The 21,358-nt window shown below is 38.2% G+C and overlaps 1 protein-coding gene across 7 annotated transcripts in view; it reads left to right on the forward strand.

The window, feature by feature from the left end:
* LOC145266478 (RNA ligase 1-like) overlaps nucleotides 1-21,358 on the forward strand; it is a 485,995-nt gene that overhangs the window by 98,245 nt on the left and 366,392 nt on the right. For all 7 annotated transcript variants that reach the window (XM_080122193.1, XM_080122194.1, XM_080122195.1 and 4 more), the window contains exon 3: nucleotides 18,919-19,043. In XM_080122193.1, coding sequence (XP_079978319.1) covers nucleotides 18,919-19,043 — 125 coding nt within the window. The remainder of the gene's footprint in view (nucleotides 1-18,918; nucleotides 19,044-21,358) is intronic.

The raw sequence follows: 21,358 nt of genomic DNA on the forward strand, positions 1-21,358 counted from the left end.
ACTCCCAAAAGTAAGTGCCGATAACATCAAGTGGTGCTCTTGACAATCCAAACTGCTTCCCCACGATTTATTTATTACAATTTTCTTTCAACTGGGAAAATCTCAGGCCAAGCCTTTCTTATTCGACAGTTTAAATCCCTCCAAGACACTTTCGCTCAATACGCGACTTTCTTGTGCTAAATTACTCTCTCCGTTTGCCAATTTAATCACTGCGTGATACTTCTAAATTACTTATCGCTCTTCTGTTATTCACGGTGGCCCCCCCTAGAGCTTTCTGTTTTAGTCCTTAGCCACCCCCAAGGTCGGTCCGCGACACAATCTGCCAACAGTGTGAACACATGGGGACCCTCCATGCATCCACAGAGAAAACAATTGCACCACATTTCAACCAGGAGATGTCACTCCAAACTCCAGTCTCTGTCCTACCCACCCCCACTGGTCCTTGGTGGAAGGATGTCACACTACTCCTGAGACGGGGAGTCGCTTGCTCCCCTCAACGGCAGCCTCGGTTCACTTCTCCCCATTTGCTGGAGCCAGGAGATAGGTATTGGATACTCTTCCTCCCATTCGCTCGACTCCTTAGCTGACTCTGTGGTCAAATGCCGTTCAACTTTCTTTTCTTCACGAGTCGCGGCTCCTATAGCTGGTGGAGTGGAACTCATGCCCTGCATTTTCCCGTTTCAACTTTCTATCTGTCTCTATATTTCTAGACTCTATAGAGGTCGTCTCTCTTGTCTTAAACTGTCGCTCGATGTCGTCCCTATAGTTGTCCGGAACTTTGTCCTCATCTCGCGTTTGACTGCCCCCGGGATCCTTTATCTTTTTACCCGTCTCCTTCATCCAAACCTGGTCACCCTGTCTTAACTGTCTAGTAAACGCTGCCTTTTTTTTCTTCTTGACCTTCCAGTTCCTATTCATCCTATTGGCCATCAGTTTAGGGACCGGCCCTGATTCTCGAACCACTGGATCTGTAAGAGTTACTCCCTCCTTATTTACCTCGCTACCCGGTTGACTACCCTGTTGACTTGGGACAATTTCCCTCCCTGTTCCTTGGTGCTATCCATCTTGCCCATACAGGACCTGACCGTTCTTGGGGGAAGCTTCCTGTTGTGGTCAGCTCTCACAGGAAGAGGGACAGACCTCATGTCCCCTAGTGGTATCTCCACCCCTCTCACCGTTCGCGTGTCTGGATTAAAACTCAGAGTGGCTCCCCTCGCTCAGAGCCAATCTTCTCCCAGAATCATTTCGTTGCACAGCCCGGATACCACATACAGGGGGAAATTCTCTTCCTCTCCAGCCACTCGTACGGGTAGCAATACCTTCCCTGCCACCGACATCCAGCTACCGTCGACCTGACTGAGCTCCGGATCCGACGGGTACAACCTTCTCCTCCCTGCTACCGTTCGACAGACATCCATGTCTATTAAAGATATTAGCGCTCCGGTGTCAACCAGAGCCTTCACCTGCGTGGCTCCTATCGTCACATTACAGGTGAGTTCTCCCTTTTTGGTGAGCGGAGGGAACACCTGGGCTCTCCTCTTCCCCCGTTTCGGGGTTCTCTCCTAGTACCACGCTCCCGTGAGCATCGCAACTTGCTTGTGACAGTGTTTTTTTTCCAACCCTACCTGTCTACTCTACCTCTCTTTCTCTACAGGTTCATTGAAGTTGAAGTCCAATCTAAACAAATTCAAAGTCCAATGTGCAAGTCCAATGTAAACCAATTCAAAATCCAATGGGCAAGGGACAGGAAAGTGGTTCGATCAGTACACACACGATCCAGCATACACAATTACCAACTGGCCGTTTTTTCCTCCCGCCTTGCCTTCCAAAACGACCTGAATTTATAGTTGTCGAAGACCAATTGATTTGCATATATGCACGAGATTTTGCGAGAGTTTCCGAGATCATACCATTACAAAACACCGTCGGCGCCATCTTGGAATTCTTTTCTTATCCTAGCTTTGCAGCGATGACAAAGCACACACGCACACCTAGGTCGTTTGAACGGTAAACCCTCATTTTCACAGCTTTTGCCACAGGGGGGTTCTGATTCCTTCTCTCCAGAGGATCTTTCGCCCTCGAGTGGCTTTTCTTCCGGTCAGGAGAGTCCCTCCTAATTTGTTCCCGGTCTCCACATCGCTAGCACCTGTGGGACTGGTGGCTGTGGGAGAAGCGGTCATTTTTGCCCTTCCTCTGATACGCGTTCAGTTTGGCCTTTACGATGCCCGCTCTGACTCTCCCCTTCTGTCGGGGTGTCTTCTCATAGACAGTGGGGCACACACTTGACCAATGTCCCTCACCCTTACAGGTCCAGCATATAATTCTGGCTCTGCCTCGAGTGGGCTCATATGACCTGTATCAGGGTTCTCCTGCCCTTTCTCTGGGGTCCCTTTCCATTCCTCAATCCCCTTTACCTCTGGCGTTTGGCCTAGTCTCTGGACACGCTCTGCCTTCCACCTCTTCACTTCCACCTCGGGGCGTTCTCCCCATTATTTTTTTTTCGGCACCCTGCGTGCCTCTTCTAGGGTGTCCGGGCAACTCTTCAGCACCTCCATCTTGGCCGTCTCTTCTCGCAATGCATCTACCATTGCATCGATTAACATTGCCTGCGTGGTGGCCGTGTTCTGGTGCTCCGCAACCGGATATGCGAGGATTGCCAGTTCCTGCATGCGGTTGACTAGCCCATCTACATCTTCCCCGGTAGCCATCTTTATCCAAGATAGCTCTCTTATTGCTTGGACCACCGTCTTTTCGCCCGCAAACTTTCTTTTTAACCGTTCACGAAAATCGGTCCATGCTATGCATGGGTTATCTTCTATGCACCTGCATATAAACTTTGAGGCCGCACCCGTCGACCCATCGCAGGCTAGCAAAACCATCTCCCTATCTGTCATACGATATACTAGTCTCTTTTTCTCTACTGTCGCTATCCATTCCCCTACTCCCTTCGCGTCTCCTCCATATGAGGGCATACTTATTCCCCACAGTGGTCGTTCCATGGTCATCTGTAGCTCTACGGTCTCTACTGATCCCTCCCCCACTGACTGGTTTGCTTCGTTTTTCCCCGAGAACCCATCGCCTTTCCCACTTACGCTCTTTCTACCACCGAGCAACAAAACTCTGTGCAAAGTTGAAATTCAAAATTCTAAACACAGACCGAGCACCAAAACTGAGCAAAGAATGAAAAGGAGACAAAAGGTGACTTACCCTGTCTCTTACTGTCTGCTCCTTCTGCTGCTAGGTAGCTGTTTACGTGAGCTGGCCCCAGACCTTATAGTCGATTGACTACAGTCCGTGGTCTGGCTATGCTCTCAGAGTCTCTTTAAAAAAAATAGGAACGGTATACTTTTCTTCTGTTCGTTTTCTTTTTTTTTCAATTTTCCTTCCTTTCTCTCACAGGTAGATTTTGTGTTTTTGAGAGAGAAAAAAAATTTGTGTGCCCATGGAAATTCGTTCGCATGTCTCTTAACGAAATGAGATCTCCTTGATCATCAGCACCAAATTGTAACCCCTACAGGGCAGCTCAGGTGCATAGGCTTGTTGTTGAGATGCACCTGTAGCCGATACCTGTGGCGTCACCCGTGTTTTCGTCTAGTGGTCGAATTCGTCTTCGTCATCATCATCGGTTGCTCTCCGGTTCCACTTTCAAATCAGCTTCCAAACGTCACCTGTGCTATCAGAGAAATATATTGCATTCACAATGGCGTTTCCAATTAAAGAAAAGAAAGTCAAAACTTAATTGGTTTTTCTTAACATAGAGTCGACTTTACAAATAATAGTTACACACTGGCGTAGTCATGCAACTTAGGGGGCTGGTAGTTTTCTTTCCTTTACCAAGTTCTCCGTTCTTCATCTACCGTCAGTCCACGGGAAGGGATCAGCTGCCAGAGCGAAAAGAAGACCCCGTTTAGCCAAGTATCTCGTTTTTATTAAATCAGTAATTCCTCCCTCTGTCTTTTTGGAGTTATTTCTTTTTCTTTTCTTCTCTCTCTCTTTTTTTTCCTATAAATTTCTACTCCTCCTCTTAAACTTATCTCTACCCAATTTTTAACCCCCATTTGCACTGAGGTGTTTCTACTTATCAAATTAAGGGTGATTAATCACCCCGGTTGAACAATGCTCGGCGGCGACCCTCACCCCCGACCACCACCCCAAGCTGTCAGCTAAGATATCTGAGTCTCTTTCATATCACTCAACAGAGATTTTAAAAACAACCTTTTCGTTGTTAACAGATATATAACGGCAATGAGATAAAAACAATTATTTATTTTTTCTTTTTCTGACAAAATCCCATAGACATTTCTGTTTAAAACAACATCAAACCATTATCATCATCATCATCATTAGAGTTCAGCCGTGCGAATTCCTCTGAATTCATGTCAACTAGCAAGGTCACTCGGCATTGCTCGGTCCCCATCGGGTCACAATGGCAATATTCAAGAACGAATTTACTGCCATCATATGTGTATGTATGTATATGTATGTGTGTATGTATATGCATGTATGTGTATATATATGTATGTATATATGTATGTGAACATATGTGTATATATGTATATATGCGTGTATGTAAATATATGTATGTATACCAATGACTGTCTTCAGTGTCATGTCTGCTTGAGGGTGTGCACTTGGCTGGCAGGACTAAAAAGGCATTTTCGGGCGCATGGACTTTCAGTGACTGAGTGAGTGGTACTCATCTTACAAGACGTTCGAATCATCATATATATATATATATATATATATATATATATATGTACCCTGCCATGCGTTGCTGTGGCTTAAATTGGCACAATGGAAATAATTCCAAAATGAAAAAATGCATGTTTCCAATGGGCTTAATTTTCCAGTATGTATGGCTACACAGTTTTTTGTTGTTCCATTTTCTAAGCTGATATAGAGATTTTCTGGTTTGATGACTCCTGAACACACAACATAAATTTTCCATGCGAGAAACAGTCAGTGTTTAGTTTCAAGCCACACAATTTGTAAAGATTTTTTTCCTGAGCTTTGTTGATGTTGATTGCAGAAGACAATAAAATTGAAAGGTGTAATTTCCTGTGGAATCATAGGAATGTATGGAATGAAGATATCTTCTCCTGTGAAAGGTCCTCTTAAGATTGTTGTTTCTATGATGTTGTTGTTCATTAATTCTTTTACTGCAAGCCATATGCCATTGCAAAGCTTGGATTAGTTTATATTTCACAACATGATAATTAGTACGCCAATTTTCAATTGCAGTACATGCAGTGGCATTCCTGCCAAATCTAGCTGTTGGATAATTAATCACTTCATCTGCTTCCACAACAGTGTCGATGGATTTGTATGTGACTACCTCATTTGGAATTTTAAGCTGAATAATATCGTTAAGTTCATGGACGTCTTTGTATTGAGCTGCAAGAATAGCTCGTTCACTCAGCCAACTGGAATTCGTATAATTAATTTGAATATCTGGAAAAACCTTTTTACCAACTCTTCCTTTGATGTAACTAAATTACAGAAGTTATGAGGATGAGCGTGCAATAAGTAATGCCCCTGATCCACTTCCAGTTGTCTGATCTAGCTGAAATTTTGCATGTGCAATGATTTATATCTCTACAGGTTATGTGGCAAATTACAGCTCTAAACTAATTGTGGTTTCTGTTTTACAGGTGTTTGAACTGAGTTAGGTGTGAAATGGAGCCTGTCGAATGTCGAGCAGTGATCCAGTTTTTATATTTGAAAGGACGCACACCACAAGAGACTTTTGATGAAATGAAAGAAACTTATGGTGATAATGCCCTATCATATGACCTTGTAAAACACTGGCATCGTGAATTCAAACATCTGTGGAAACCGCTCCTAGACCTGCCCCCCCCCTTTCTGCCACTGATGAGGCATCTCTCCGTCAAGTTGAGGCTGCCAATTCTGGAAGATCAGCGCATTGCTATTCGCCAAATAGCCGAAGATGTAAAGATTAGTACAGGGTCTGTGGAAACTATCATTCATGACCATTTGCATATGCATAAGGTGTCTGCCAGATGGATTCTCAGATTGCTTACACCATTCTAGAAGCAAGAACACGTTGGGTGCTTGAGGATTAATTTAGAGATGTGCCAAGAAGATGAGTCAAAGTTTTTCAAAAGACTGATTACACAGGATGAAACCTGGGTCCATCACTATGATCCAGAGAGCAAAGCCCAAAGCACTTGGACTCACCACCTCCAAAGAAGGCAAGGGTGCAGCCCTCTGCTGGCAAGGTCATGCTCACAGTCTTCTGGGACCAGGATGGAGTAGTGATGACAGATTTCCTGGCAAAGGATACTACAATTACAGGAGCCTATTATGCTTCATTTTTGAGGAAATTAAGGGAAGCTATCAAAATCAAGAGGCGGGCAAGATCAGCAAAGGTACCCGCATCCTGCAGGACAACGCTCCGGTCCATAACTCACATGTCGCGAGATCAAAAGCATGGGCGTGTGGTTATGAAATCCTCCCCCATTCTCCCTACTTTCCTGACCTTGCACCCTTTGACTTTCACCTCTTCCCAGCCATGAAGTTGTTTTTGAAAGGAAAGCATTTCCCAGATGATGCAGCCTTGATTTCTAAAGTCACGTTGTGGTTGAAGGATCAACCTGGGTTGTTCTACAAAAACGGTCTCCAGAGCTGCATTAAACAATGGGAGAAATGCATAACTCTGAGTGGTTCCTATGTAGAGAAAGACTAATAACTGTGCCAAGTGTCGTTGCTCTACTGCTATTGAAAGTGGGTCAGGGGCATTACCTATTGCACGGTCCTCGTAAGAGTCCAAGAAATTTGCCCTTAACTCGGATCAGCCAGCACTTTTCCATACCTAATTTCCCACAAGTGATGGCAAAATTTATGTGCAGTTTGAGCATTCTGCAACTGGGCATGCATATTTTAAGTACAGTTTGGAGGAATTACAGGTAACATTTATCTGAAATCTCCTGCAAACAGTATTACTGCATTCTGAAATGGTCTGATATTGCCGTGCAAATCTTGCAAGGATCGGCCAAGAGCCTCAAGTGATTTTTTTGTATGCCATTGTGCATTCATCTCAAATAATAAGTTTGCATTTCTGCTATATTTTTCCCATGCTGGATGTTTTGGACATATTGAACATGGGAGTTTTGAAAAATTGAATGTTTAATAGTAGTTTCAAAGTAGAATGAGTAGTTCTTCTACCTAGTAGTAAAGTTGCAGCTATTCTACATGCAGCAAGAGCTAAGGCTGTCATTTTTTCATTGAATGGCTGCCAAAATCAATTTAATTGGAAAGGTTTTACCAGTTACTCCTGGTGCTGTTCAAGGTAGCAATAATTTCCAAATAACTTCTATTCGCACAGTAAGTAAATTAGGTGGCTAAAACAGGATTTATCCAGTCCATCACTTTACAAATGCTAAACTTGACCGACCAACAATATGGACTTAGGCAAGTTTGTTCCACAGCAGATATCCTAATTGTAATCTCTGAACGTATATACCATTCACTGGACAAAGCAGGGGAGGGTAGAGCGGTAGCTCTAGATATATCTAAGGCTTTTGAGAGGGTATGGCATGAAGGTGTTCTCAGGAAAATCAGATCATACGGTATCACTGGATGAATACTTAACATAATTAAATCCTTCTTAGATAAGATAAAAATCCAAGTTGTCCTCGACGGTCATACATTTAAACAATATGATATAAATGCGGGAGTGCCTCAAGGGTCTATCCTTGGACCTCTATTATTCCTAATATTCATAAATGACCTCCCTGACAAAATTGTCTATGAGATGGGTATATATGCTGATGACACCACGCTCTATAACAGACACGACAGGAAAACAAATGAACACATATCTAAAGAAATGGCAGAAACACTAGAGGATGACCTCCAATCTGTAGTGGAATGAGGAGAAAAATGGATGGTCACATTCAATGTTGCCAAGACTAAACTTGTTTCCCTCAATAATTACAAGAAACGTTCTCTACCACCAATAGCAATGGCGAAAGACTCTTTATCTGAAAGTACATCTTTTAAACTCCTCGGCCTAACATTCACAGGAAACATGAGTTGAAACAATTACATTGAGAGCATTGCCAGGACCACTGCGAAGAAGGTAAGTTCTCTCTACCATGCTAGAAAACTACTAACACCCGAAAGTATCCTGTGAATGCTCTGAAGAACTGCAAGCACTTGTGCCCCCTCAATGTAAATACCCCTGACAAACTCGACAAGCAGTTAAATCCCACCCCTTCACATTAGAGATCCCTAGATGTAAGAGAGCCTTCTACTCCAGTAGTTTCTTCCCCAGAACCGCTAGACTTTGGAATTCCCTTCCAGGTCCTTGCTTCCCCAACTGTATTGACATACAGAAGTTCAAGTGTAACGTGAACGGACATCTTGCTGCCTAACTCTCTACATAGTAGACCTGTAGCTTATGTCCCTGATAGTAGCCCCCTACATCAAAGTGGCAATGTGCATTGTTTGGGGTGAAAATATAATTAAAAAAATTTTTTTGACAATGCCGTATTCATTGTAATTAATTTAGGTGACTAAAATAGGATTGTTTCATATTTTGACAATACCTTATTCACTGTAATCTCCTAAATTGGAGACTAAAATAGGATGAGAGATTAAAGATGGATAGATATAGAGGAAGATAGAGAGATAAAAATAGAAAAGAAAAGAGGGAAATAAAGAGAGATAGAAGGGATTGAGGGACAATTGAGACAGAACGAAGGGGGAGAGTTAGAAACAAGGAGGGAGAAATACAGGGGAAAAGAGAGAAGGAGAGAGAAATAGAGGGAGTGAGAGAGAGAAAGGGGTTCAAAGAGAGATGGAGAGGGTGATAGAAAGAGAAAGATAGAGAGAGAAGGAGAGATGAATGAAGAGGGATATTAAGAGAGAGAGAAAGAGAGGGTGAACTACACTTCACCGTTTTCTTCTTTGATGTTAAGAAATCCTTCTAGACTGAGACAATTTTTATTTTTGTTACTAATCAGAGTACCCTTTTTTTGGGAGCTAGATTTTCCACGTTAAAAACCAACCGAGTTATCTATAAATATAAAAGCGAAAATGTATGTATGTTTGTATGTGTGTTCACTTTTTCTGTATGTCTATAAAAGGCTTTTTTCAGAGAAGCGGTCGGTCGCTTCACAACTTTTTAAAACTTTTTATATCACATATAAATCGTAATATCTCAGTTAACAACGAAACTCGCCTGTCTATTTAATTTGCTCAATTTCGGGAATATAAATATTCAACATTTGTCGCTCGCCGCATGTGGGTTAGTCTTTTTCCTATAAAATCTTGGGAAAATAAAAATCCCGCAGTCAAACTTGACCTCATTAACTCATTAAAACGGGCACCTACCAAATCCAAATAATTAAATAAATTCAAATGTGTTTCGTTTAGCATCTCACGGTGGGGCAATGTTTAACGTCACACGTTTTTTTTTTTTTTTTCACACTTTAATTTACAACTTTGCCTCAAGGGTTCGGGTTCGATCCTCATACTTACTTTTTTTTTTTTATCTCCACAACCCCCGGAGTTTCCACACACACCTCCAAACACCTGGGCAACGCCGGGTACCCCTCGCTAGTATATATATAAGTAATGAAATCAAAAGGATGTAGTGTTTACCTGATATATGCAATGGTAAACTTCAATCTAATATAAATACCAGTATAGAGATGCATGCCAAACTATAAACTTTCTTTCTCACCAGTTAACAGCGAAAGACGACGCCAAACTAAACACGCGTTGTACCCTTTTCTTTCATTTGTTTCTTCACAAAATAAATTCCTGTTCATTTAATTCAATTTAACATGTAGTTCGTCTCTTTCTCAATGCAATTCATTTTTCCCTATTTTGCACCATCTCAACAAAATGGTGACACCCGAACGTGAGATGAACACTCATTTCCTTCTAAACCACAAGTCCCGCAACAAACCGGCGATCACGACGAGACGTGAAACGAACAAGCATGGTGACCCTACCTTTTTGAAATTATTATTTAAATTATTAAAGCGTAACAAAGCTACTCAAGGAAAACATAAATAAAGATTGTCGTTTGCAATCATCACCAACAAAAAACATAAATATAATAAAATCACCAGAAAAAAATAAAAATAAAAATATAACAAAATTAAAAAGAAACAACAATTTACTGTAACAATTTCTGTTTTACACTTTTAACGATTGGTAAAAAAAAGTTGGCTTTTTTTCGCACGTGTAGTCACAATTGTTATTTTCCATCATTTCCAAATGGTCGACCAAAAAGAAACGATGTTGAAAGAAAAGTTTTTTTAATCTATATGTCTATAAAAGTGAAAGTGTCTTTCTGTCTGTGTACATTTCCTGACACAATAACTCTGTCAATTTTCAGTCTACCGACTCAAAATTTGATATACAGGGTATTGAAATTTGGGAAAATCTTTGTAATCCGTTATCGGCCAGACATTTGGCTGTTAAGGGGTCAAAGTTCAACGATTTGACCTTTGAGAACGCTACCAAACTCCTCCGCCAATTTTGAGTATAAACAATTGAAATTTTAGATATAGGTTCCTTGAATATGGATCTAACTTAATAACTTAATTTGAGCCCAAAACAATAAATGTTAGTCATAATAGGGGTAGCTGTAGACTGAAAATTGACAGTTATTGCATAGGAAAATGTACACAAGCACACACAGAGACACACACACACACACACACACACACACCCACACACACAGACACGTTCACTTTTATATATATACTAGCATTTACGCCTGGCGTTGCCCGGGTGTTTGGAGGTGTATGTTAACCAAAAAAAAGAAAGCGGTAAATTTTTTTTAACTTTGACCCCTATTATTACCTCTTAACATTTATTGTTTTGGGCTCAAATCAAGTTATTAAGTTAGATCCATATCCAAGAAATGTATATCTAAAATTTCAAGTGTTTAGACCCAAATTTGTTGGAGGAGTTTGGTAGAGTTCTCAAAGGTCAAATTGTTGAACTTTGACTCTTAACAGCAAAATTTCTGGCCGAAAACCGATCATAGAGATTTACCCAAATCTCAGTACCCTTATATCAAATTTCGAATTTGTAATTTACAGAGTTATTGCGTAGGCATATGTACACACACACAGATACACAGATACGTTCACTTTTATAGATATACTAGCATTTTATCCTGGCATTCCCAGGTGTTTGGATGTGTATGTTGAGCAAAAATAAAAAAAAGTGGTCGTAGGAAGGCAGGCTCAAACCCATACCGCGAAGGAGGAAAAGAACGGGGAAAAAAACCTGACGTCTTTGCTGTTACGACCACCGCCAAACCGGAAGTGACTTCTGTTTAAATTAAGGCTAGACAATTGAAAGGAGAGGATGACTTTCAAAAATATCGGCGAAAAAAGTGACCCCCCCCCCTGTAGAAAAGTGCCCAGTTGAAGGTGAATATATTAATGTTTTCAGCCAATTTTTTGATATTTGTCATCTTAAAATTGGAACTTCAAAATGATACTGATCTAGGTAAAATCCGTTGCCTCTGTCGAAAGTTTTAGGCAGACATGCAAACATATATTTATATATTGGTAACTAAAAATTTTCGACCCAAACCAACTAAAAAGCTAGCCCTATCTCTGAATACACTTTATTTAAAATTTCAAATGTTTAAACCAGAAATTGCCTAGAGTTATTGCATAGGGAAATGTACACAGACACAGAAACACACACGCAGACATGTTCAGTTTTATATATATATATATATATATATATATATATATATATATACACTAGCAGTTATGCCCGGTATTGCCCGGGTGTTTGGAGGTGTGTGTTGAGCAAAAAAAAAAATGTGGTAGTAGGAAGGACGGTTCGAACCTGTACCGTAAAGGAGAAAAAGAACGTAAAAAAACCTGGCGTCTTTGCTGTTACGACCACCGCCAAACGGGAAGTGACGTAGGTTTTAATTAAGGCTAGACAATCGAAAGAGGAGGATAACTTTCGAAAATATCAGTGAAAACAGTGACCCCTCTCTGTAGAAAAGTGTCCAGTTGAAGATGAATATATTCATGTTTTCAGCCAATTTTTTTATATTTGTCGTCTTAAAGGTCAAACATCAAAACGATACTAATCTTGTGAAAATCCGTCCCCTTTGTCGAAAGTTTTAGTCAGATATGCAAACATACATTCATACATACATTTATATATTAGTAACTAAAATGTTTCGACCCAAACCAACTAAATAGCTTGCATATCTCTGAATACTCTTTATGTTAACTTTCAAATGTTTAGACCAGAAATTGCCTGAGTAATTTGGTAGAGACTGCAGAAGTAAAATTATTTTTAACTTTGACCCCTATTATGAACCCTTATCATTTATTGTTTTGGGCTCAAATCAAGTTATTATTCCATGTCCAAGGAATCTATATCTAAAATTTCAAGTGTTTAAACCCAAAATTGTCGGAGTAGAGTTCTCAAAGATCAAATCGTTAAACTTTGACACCTTAGCAGCCAAATTTTTGGCCGAAAACCGATCACAAAGATTTTCCCAAATCTCAGTACCCTGTATATAAAATTTCGAGTCTGTAGACTGAAAATTGATAGTTATTGCGTAAGGAAATGTACACAGACACACACACACACAAACACGTTCACTTTTTTATACATATATATATATATATATATATATATATATACACACATATGCACATAAAGTTATGAACCGTACATATGGCCCGAGCAAAGACGGGCTGAACTGCTAGTATATATATATATAAACACATAAACATGTAGGAAGAGAATGAGAAAAAGAGAGGGGGAAAGAAAGATGCATGTGTATGAGAAACAAAAGCATGAAAATTACTAACCAAACCTAAACTATATACAATTATGAAACTTTGTGGACCTTGCTTGCTTTCTTGCTTGCATCTTGTCTTTGACAATTGGGTGATTCCATCTTTTGAAAAAGAGGTTAATTTATTTTTGTGATAAAACGAAACAGGACTGTATGTTGATGACTACAAATATATTTTAAAGCCCCTCCTCTTTGGGCTGAGCACTGTCGTAAATAATCTCACTCGCTACTTAATTGGCTGAAAAATGCGAAGCTCGCGGTTTGTTTACAAACAAGTGTTTTGAGCATTGTACAAGTGGTGGACGGATGTTTGTCTAAATAGACATTCGGACGGGTTATTTGTGGGCATCACTTCCGTGGTCAAGTGGTAGAACTGCCGACTGTCAACACGACGGTTCTAGGTTCGATCCTTGGCTTTGGAGAGGTGCTAGTCTAGCGGCACTGATGAGTTGTGATACAACGAAACAGGACTGTATGTCGATGACTACAAATATATATATATAATGTTAAAAGTCCATGTATGCTTCTAGGATAGTGATTTAAAGGTTATGAGGGTTTTTTGAAGCATGAAAAACGATGTTACTTTTTGTATTTAATATTTTTATTGTTATTTTTTATATTTCAAGTGGATCTCCGCTCTTGGTCACAAAAAAGTATCGAAATGACGAAAAGAAAAAGAAAACCGTTGAAAGAACTGGAGATTTGTAGCGTGGACAGCGTTCATTCCTAGCAATCATGTTCGAAAAAGTTCACGTGAATTATATAGGCATGGCTCAGAGGCTAAGGAAGAAGGTTGAAGAGTTGTATGTTTTGGTTTCGATTCTACGATTCTAGCTGATGGCATCCAAGTCATATATATATATATTTAGTTTTAATCTTACTACCATATATAATGTTCAGTATAATAATCAATAGAGAATTCTCTTTATAATAATAAATAGTAATCTGCATGAATTTTACTATCAGATTTAAGTGTATCTTACACCCAGGCAACGCAGAGTGGCCTACTAGTATATATATAAATCAAGAAGTAAAAATTATGTTTATAAGCTCCTGTAAACTTAAAAAGAATATAAACATTAATATTTATATGGTAATCCCAATCAAATAAAAATCTCAATACAATCAAAATAGGAAACACAGTTTTTATAAAAAAAACACAATTAAAGATTATAAATTATTATTTACAAGAATTTATTGTTCAACAGGATACTCAAAAATAAATATGAAGATTTACTTAATCCGCATAGTTTCAAAGAATGCAATCTTTTCATCAGAAGAAAAGATATTAGCAAATAATTATTATAGCTAAGCTATGAATTTGCTGGTACTAGCATAAATTGAAACTGCATTATATGAAAATTAATCAAATATGCCAATGAAGTTAATGAAAAAAATAAAATAAAACTGCAAATGAAAGCAGATTAGATTTTTCCAAAAATCAAATTGGTCATAGTATTCAGTGCTCATAAGTGATCCAAATTGATCCAAAGTGCTCATAAGTAATCCAAAGTAATCATAAGTGATCATAAGTAATCCAAATTGCTCATAAGTGATCCAAATTGATCCAAAGTGATCATAAGTGATTCAAATTAAAAATCCAAAATGAGCATAATCCAATTAATCTGTAGAAAAAGGCAGTTTGCAAGTGATCGAGGAAGAAAAAAAAATTTTTTTCAAGTATTAAAGTATTTTTCAATTAGATACTTAGTGACTGGTATAAGAAGCTTCTATGACTAGTGAAAAATTAGCAAAAAGAATCAAGTCAAATATTCAATGAAAGTGAAGAAAAGTTGTGCCATCGTGACCCAGACAGATTCTCACTTAAATAATTGAGTTATGGGCTAAAGAGAGCACAGTGGTACACAAGTGCATAGGAGTTTGCCTTTCACTTTAGCAGAAGTGGAAAAGAAGGTAACACGATTTTGGTATACAGATAAAATGATTGAATAACATTTGCATTAATATAGACCAAATAGCAATAATAAAAATAATGATGATGATGACAACAATGTTATTATTATTATTATTATTACCACCACCAGTGATAATAATGATAAATAAATGAATGATAATAAAAGGAAATAATAATATTAATGAACCATAAGGATAATAATAATAATATATTAACATATCAGCTAAAAGTAGTTATAATAATAATGTTAACCTTAGTTATAATAAAAAAGTGTTAAAAACAACAAAATAGTATTGTTTGGAAATCAAATTTGAAAATCTTGAAAATAATTTTTTTTAAATTGACAAATTCAGAATAAAAACTGAAACTTTTTTCTGCTTTCGTTTTGAAAGCAGAAAAAACAGTTTTCTATTTTTAAGAGAATACAAACTCGTTAATATGCTGAGCCGTTTTCCTGTTAAATTCTATTCTGTAATTTCTATAAAAGATAACATTTTAAAGAAAATTCTGTGCAATTAATAATTATCAAGTATTTACATATTATACATGAAAACAATTCTGAAACTATTATCTATATGAAAATGGATGATATATATCGATTTATCTTATCAATTTTTAAATATTCTTTGTCAACTTTGCTTGGTCGTAACTTTGCTTTCTGTGGTCATAAAAATATAAATCAAAGTCCAGTAGAGATGGACTTCTATGCTTATATAGTCTGTAAAATTTCAGCCATATTCAATCAAATTTAACCCCGCGCATGTGTATCCAAACGTAACATATAAAATGTAAACATTGAAAAAACAGTTTCCCTTTTTGCTGTCGGCAGTTTTTACCTTTTTTTCATTTTTAACTTGGATAGCATAAAAGAAAAATAAATTATCATTGGAATGCTCTTTCCATCAATGTAATTTAAAAAAAAAATTGACCAACAAATAAAAAAGATATGACTTGTTGAAGCACATTAGGTAGATAATATTGGCGATATCCATGAAAATACAGCATACGCTTGTAATGCTAATCATCCATTATTGACTTTGGTCATCTATTCACATTTCCAGCTCTACTGCTAGCATGTCCATCACATGGTCCTGTTGGCAAGGTGAATGAGTAGTAATTGTCTGTATTTTTGAGATGAGGTGTTTTCATTGATTGAGATTGTCGGACTGACTTCCTCATCTTGGTTGTTATAGTCACAACGTTTCGGCCGTTTTGCCCTCCGGCCTTCATCAGGTGTTTTGTAACGAACTGGGGAACCGTTTGTTAGGAGTCTCAAACCCAACCCTTTATTATTATTACGGGGGTACCGTGTTCGGACTCCAGCTAGGCTCTGGGACATAGTTACTGATTCTCTGTTTTGAATGTTACTTTTCACTGCCTTCGTTCAGGATTGAACTCAGCACCTTTGGGTAACTGTAAACTTTGATACAACGTCTAGGACCACTCGGCCATATGTTCCCCAGTTCGTTACAAAACACCTGATGAAGGCCGGAGGGCAAAACGGCCGAAACGTTGTGACTATAACAACCAAGATGAGGAAGTCGGTCCGACAATCTCAATCAGTGAATGAGTAGGTTCAAAGCTAGGAGTGGTTTTGGGCTGGGAACATTTCTTTCTTCTTTTCCCTTTCTCTAACTTATTTTGAATCTCTGCTTCATGTGTGTGTGTGTGCGTGTGTGCAGTTGGTGATTTTTCCTGCAAGGTTGCTCTTAACAGCAGTGGTAACCATGTTGACTTGAAAAATTCTAAGAGTGGGCTATTTAAGCTTAAATAATAAATACATCTGGTCTCTGCCTACAGTGAAGCTATGATCAAAGGGGTGCAATGTTAGAGGTGAAATTCTTAGATTGTCAATAGATGACCTGCAGAGATGGCATGTGGCAAACACGTTTTCCTTGATCAAGAGCGAAAGTCAGAGGTTCAAAAATAATCAGACCATAATATGTTGATGGTTGCATCCATAACACAGTGGTTACTAGAGTTCAGTTCCAGTGGAGAACTATGATTTTAAAGCTAAAACTTAAAAATGAATTCATAGAAGGTCACCAACACTATGGAAAACTCATCCAACCCAGACACTGGTAGGATTGACTGTTCGATAGCTCTTTCAAACCTGCTAGTGCGTCATGTGAGTGATTTTATAGTTCATGTTAGTTGGGTCCAGGCTGGTTCTCATACATTTCTTACAGGGACTAGTGGCATAAAGCCACATTGAATGATATGATAACAGGTTTGTGATGCCCTTAGATGTCTGGAGCTATATGGTTGCTACACTGGGGGTATCAGTGGTTACTATACGCCAGCATAAGAGGCTTAGGAAACCTTTTAACCACTTCCCATGATAGGTATTTGGGCTTGCGAATGAGGAATTCTTTATAGATGTTGGTCAACAGTTTTTGTCAACCATGTTCCTCCCCTTTATACATAACTAGCGGGGGGGGGGTACCCGGCGTTGCCCGGGTGTTTGTAGGTGTGTGTATGGGGGGGGGATAAGTAATAACCCTGAAACAATGTTTAAAAAATTGGAAAAACCAAAATAAAAAAAACAACGAAAAACAAAAAACCACTGTGTGTATAGGGGGGGAGGGAAGTAAATGAAAGAATAAGAGAAGTAAAAAAAATTAAAGAAATGTCACTGGCGTGTCTAAAGATGTAAAAGAAAAAAAAATAGTTTTGGTCGTGAGGCTGGATTGAACCCAGGAGCCTTGACGCGGAGGTGAAACAAACTCCAACCACTTAACCGTGTAGGCCAAGAGTAAGAGGAATTGATTATAGTGTTAAAATAAGGTTTATAAAGTGAGTGAAAGAGGTTTCATTGACAGATAGCCACTAAATGAGGTCAGTGCGGGAGCGTTACGAGATAACGTAGCAGTATTTTATTTTTTTTGTTTTACTTCACATTAGCGTTTATTAAATTACGTATTTCGTTTCCTGTCTAGACATCTCTCTCTATCTGTCTGTCTGTCTCTCTCTCTCTGTTTGCGTTTGTGTCTCTCTCTCTCTCTCTCTCACTTCGTCTTCCTTACTCTAAAGACTGTTACTAAAAAAGAAAATGGCATCTGGTTGTTTTTTTTTTGTAAAAACTTTGATTGTTAATATTTTTTGTAAGCGTATTTTATTTTACTTCACATTTTTGGCTTGTTATTTTTCGTTTAACTATCGTATCTAACTATTTTTAATGTGCTAATGACTTTGGTAATGTTGACATAGCGTACAAGTTCATAGTTTAGCTTGTGTGAGGATTAAATTTTTTTTTTACCGATAACAACATTTTAAAATTTTAAATTCAGACTGCTATTAGAGCTTGCTGACGTCAAGATCACATGACATGACTCAGCGGGTTTTAAATACAAGTTGACCCAAAATAAACAGCCCCGTGTATACTTTATGTAGAAGAGTTGGCGCCCGTATTTTTGGAGCAGTTATAAATCGATTTAAAAATATGTAATGTTTAACATTAAAATGTCACTTTTTTTGCCCCCCCCCCTGCAGAAAATCGATCAGTTGACGCACTTCTGATGGTCGTTTTGGGCTAATTTTTCGATATTTGTCGTCCGGAGGGTGGGGCTTTAATATGATACCAAGTTTGTGAATTTTTGTTCTGTCAGTCAAAAGTTTTTAGCAGATACACAAACATACATACATACATACATACATACATTTTCGCTTTTATATATATAGATGCCTTTCGCTACTACCAAATTGTGTAATGAGGTGCTGATATCTGATCATTGTCTTTGCTGCTGAGCAGCATGTGATGTTGGCAACGTGGAAAATGATTCAGAATGTCCTCTGGACATGTTTCGTTTACATAAGCAGCAGAAGCAGCAACCTAACAACCGAGAACTGCTTCTACCATTTCTGCTGCTGCTGCTTTTGCCTTCTTTTTTGCCAGTTTTTGGCTCTCAGTTGTCACCCCTACAGCAATATTTTATGGTCACCATTGATATGGTTGATTTACTGCACCTTTCTTTATCCTTCCTATAGTATTTGGTACCACCTTTCCTGCTTGTACGTAGAGCAATAATATGCTTTTTTGAATAATTAGTTTCTGTACATCATCATAAGATTTTGCAAAATTATCTTTTTTGGTGGGTGGAGGTCACTCTGTACATAAAGAATATTCCATGTTAACATGATTCTAAAATTTCATTTAATTTTTGTTTCATCATTTTAGGAACTCCCTGGCTCTGGGCACGGCATGATCGGAAACCAAAGAAATTTGCACATAAATTATTCCATAAGTTCCAAAAGGAGAATCCAGGGCAGGAATATCCATGGGATTTCCAGAATGATTTCAAGGTAGAATAATTCTCTGTTTCTGTTAGAAAATAAGGTGTTTCTTGTTTTGAATGGACCTGCCATAAACAAATGGCTAAATGGAGTTGTAAATGAGAACAACAAATGCATCATTTAAGTGTAATCAGCCAAATAAAAATTCAACACATTTTTATGTTGCTGTAAAAAGATAAATATGGAATGATCTGTTTTCATATCTCATGTCAAAAACATGTAAAGATACACTGGCTCATTATAGGCATGAGCTCCTTGGTACAAAAAAAAAACTTTAACCCCTTTTTGAGATGTTTTACTCTCCACCATTCCCCTCTGTCCACAATTGTTACTTCATCCAAATATGGTCAACCATGCACAACTTTTCAATATCTCCACATCTTATGGTTTTTCAATATTGTTCTAACCGTATTTTTAGTGGGTGACATGACTTACTTTTGTATATTTTTCCACATTTACGTGGAATGACATACACACAGTTCTTGGTCATAATATTTTCTATAGGAGACTTGAGTTGCACAACAATCTAAATTATACCAATTGAAGGTTAGTACTTTATAAAAATCATAAGGATCTTTTATTAGTGGCATATTATATGTCAAATTTGGGACATAGAGTGTTTTGGAATATATTTTACATATTTACATGGAATGGAATATATATTTTTGATTATGTTTTTTACTGTAGGAGACTTGACTCTAATAAAAGATGTTTTCAGAAACTTGAGTCCTGAATACTTTCTTGAGGTCAAGTTGATTACATATCATCTTACTGAATTCTCTTATGGGTTTGTCGGTGGGTCATTAGAATACGCAGATTGTCCCCCTGCAGACAGTAAAACAGGATGGGATTTTGGTGACTAAGCAAATCATGTTCAGGCCATCATAGCCTGGACATGATGTACTTGGACTAGACGGGAGGTTATATAGGCCCGATCTATTCAATCAGTTGATCACATCTAGCTCTAAATCTGACGAGCACAACAAGAAAACACTCTCATGCTCTCCAATACAATAAACAGATTTAGTAAGTGGTGGCTGAAGGATCAACGAACCCAACATGACTAGATAACATTATTTTCTAAAATAAAAAAAGCGGCTTAGAAACTCCAATCGAAAAAAAAAAACTGGACTCGATTCTCAGCGACACTCTTCCCTCTAACCAGGTTCCATCCGGTTCTCGAGAACTCAACGGCTTGACTCTCTGAAACATCTTAACTCCTGGCCTTATATTATCTCATTTATACAAATTAATGCGCAATTGAACCTGCTGATTCGTCGCCTTCTCGTCTTCCATCGCTCAGGTTTTGAGTTCGCACATGCAGCCAACCTCCGTGACTGCAGTCACACTTAATTTTCACTACACACCCCGCTGATCTCATGATCATAAACTGGGTAGGAAAGTAGTATCCGTCTTTGCTAGACACAGCTAGCGCTCAACACTCTGCTAGACACAGCTAGCGCTCAACACTCCGCTAGACACAGCCAGCGCTCAACACTCCGCTAGACATAACTAACTCTCACTACTCCGCTAGACACAGCTAGCTCTTCCTACTCCCCGACAAAGACAGATACTACTTAGCAAAATTGGGGCTACACGGCTAGACACAGAAATTAATTTTTAAATTTCTGATTTAAAAACGACTTTACATCCAAGTCGACTAAATCTCAGTGTAATTCTTTTTAACAGTGACTACTTTTTCTTCAAAAACAAAATCAACTTGAATTGTATTCTCACCAAAATAACTATCGTTCAAAAACGACACCTTTTTTTTTCTTTTTCAGCACAACACGATTTCATGTTAAATTCCATATTTAAAAATAACTTTTAAATACATACAAGTCGTCCGAATCACATTTTAAGTTCTTTTAACAGTGATGACTTTTTCAAACAATAAAATCCGACTCGAATTGTACTTTTATAAAATGAATTTATCGTTTAAAAATGACATCCTTTTTCCTTGTCAGCACAGCAGGATTTCATTTTAAATTCCACATTGAAATAGGACTTCTATACATATAAGTCATCCGAATCACATTTCAAGTTCAACGATGACTTTTTAAAACACAATAAAATCTGACTCGAATTGTACTTGAGTAAAATATTTTTCATTTAAAAACGATAACTTTTTTCTTTTCAACGCAACAGGATTTCCCTCTAAATTCCTCGTTGAAAAACAACGACTATAATACACACAGGTGATCCAAATTGAATCTTTAAGTTCTGTTAACAGTGACGTTTTTTTTTTTAAAACAAATACAAGCGAATTTCATTCTAAATTCTGTTTAAAAACGATGACTTTAATACGAACAAGTAGACCGAAC

The sequence above is a fragment of the Euprymna scolopes genome, chromosome 41, assembly GCF_053919585.1.
Source record: "Euprymna scolopes isolate OS-2025 chromosome 41, ASM5391958v1, whole genome shotgun sequence".
NCBI classification, from domain to species: domain Eukaryota; kingdom Metazoa; phylum Mollusca; class Cephalopoda; order Sepiida; family Sepiolidae; genus Euprymna; species Euprymna scolopes.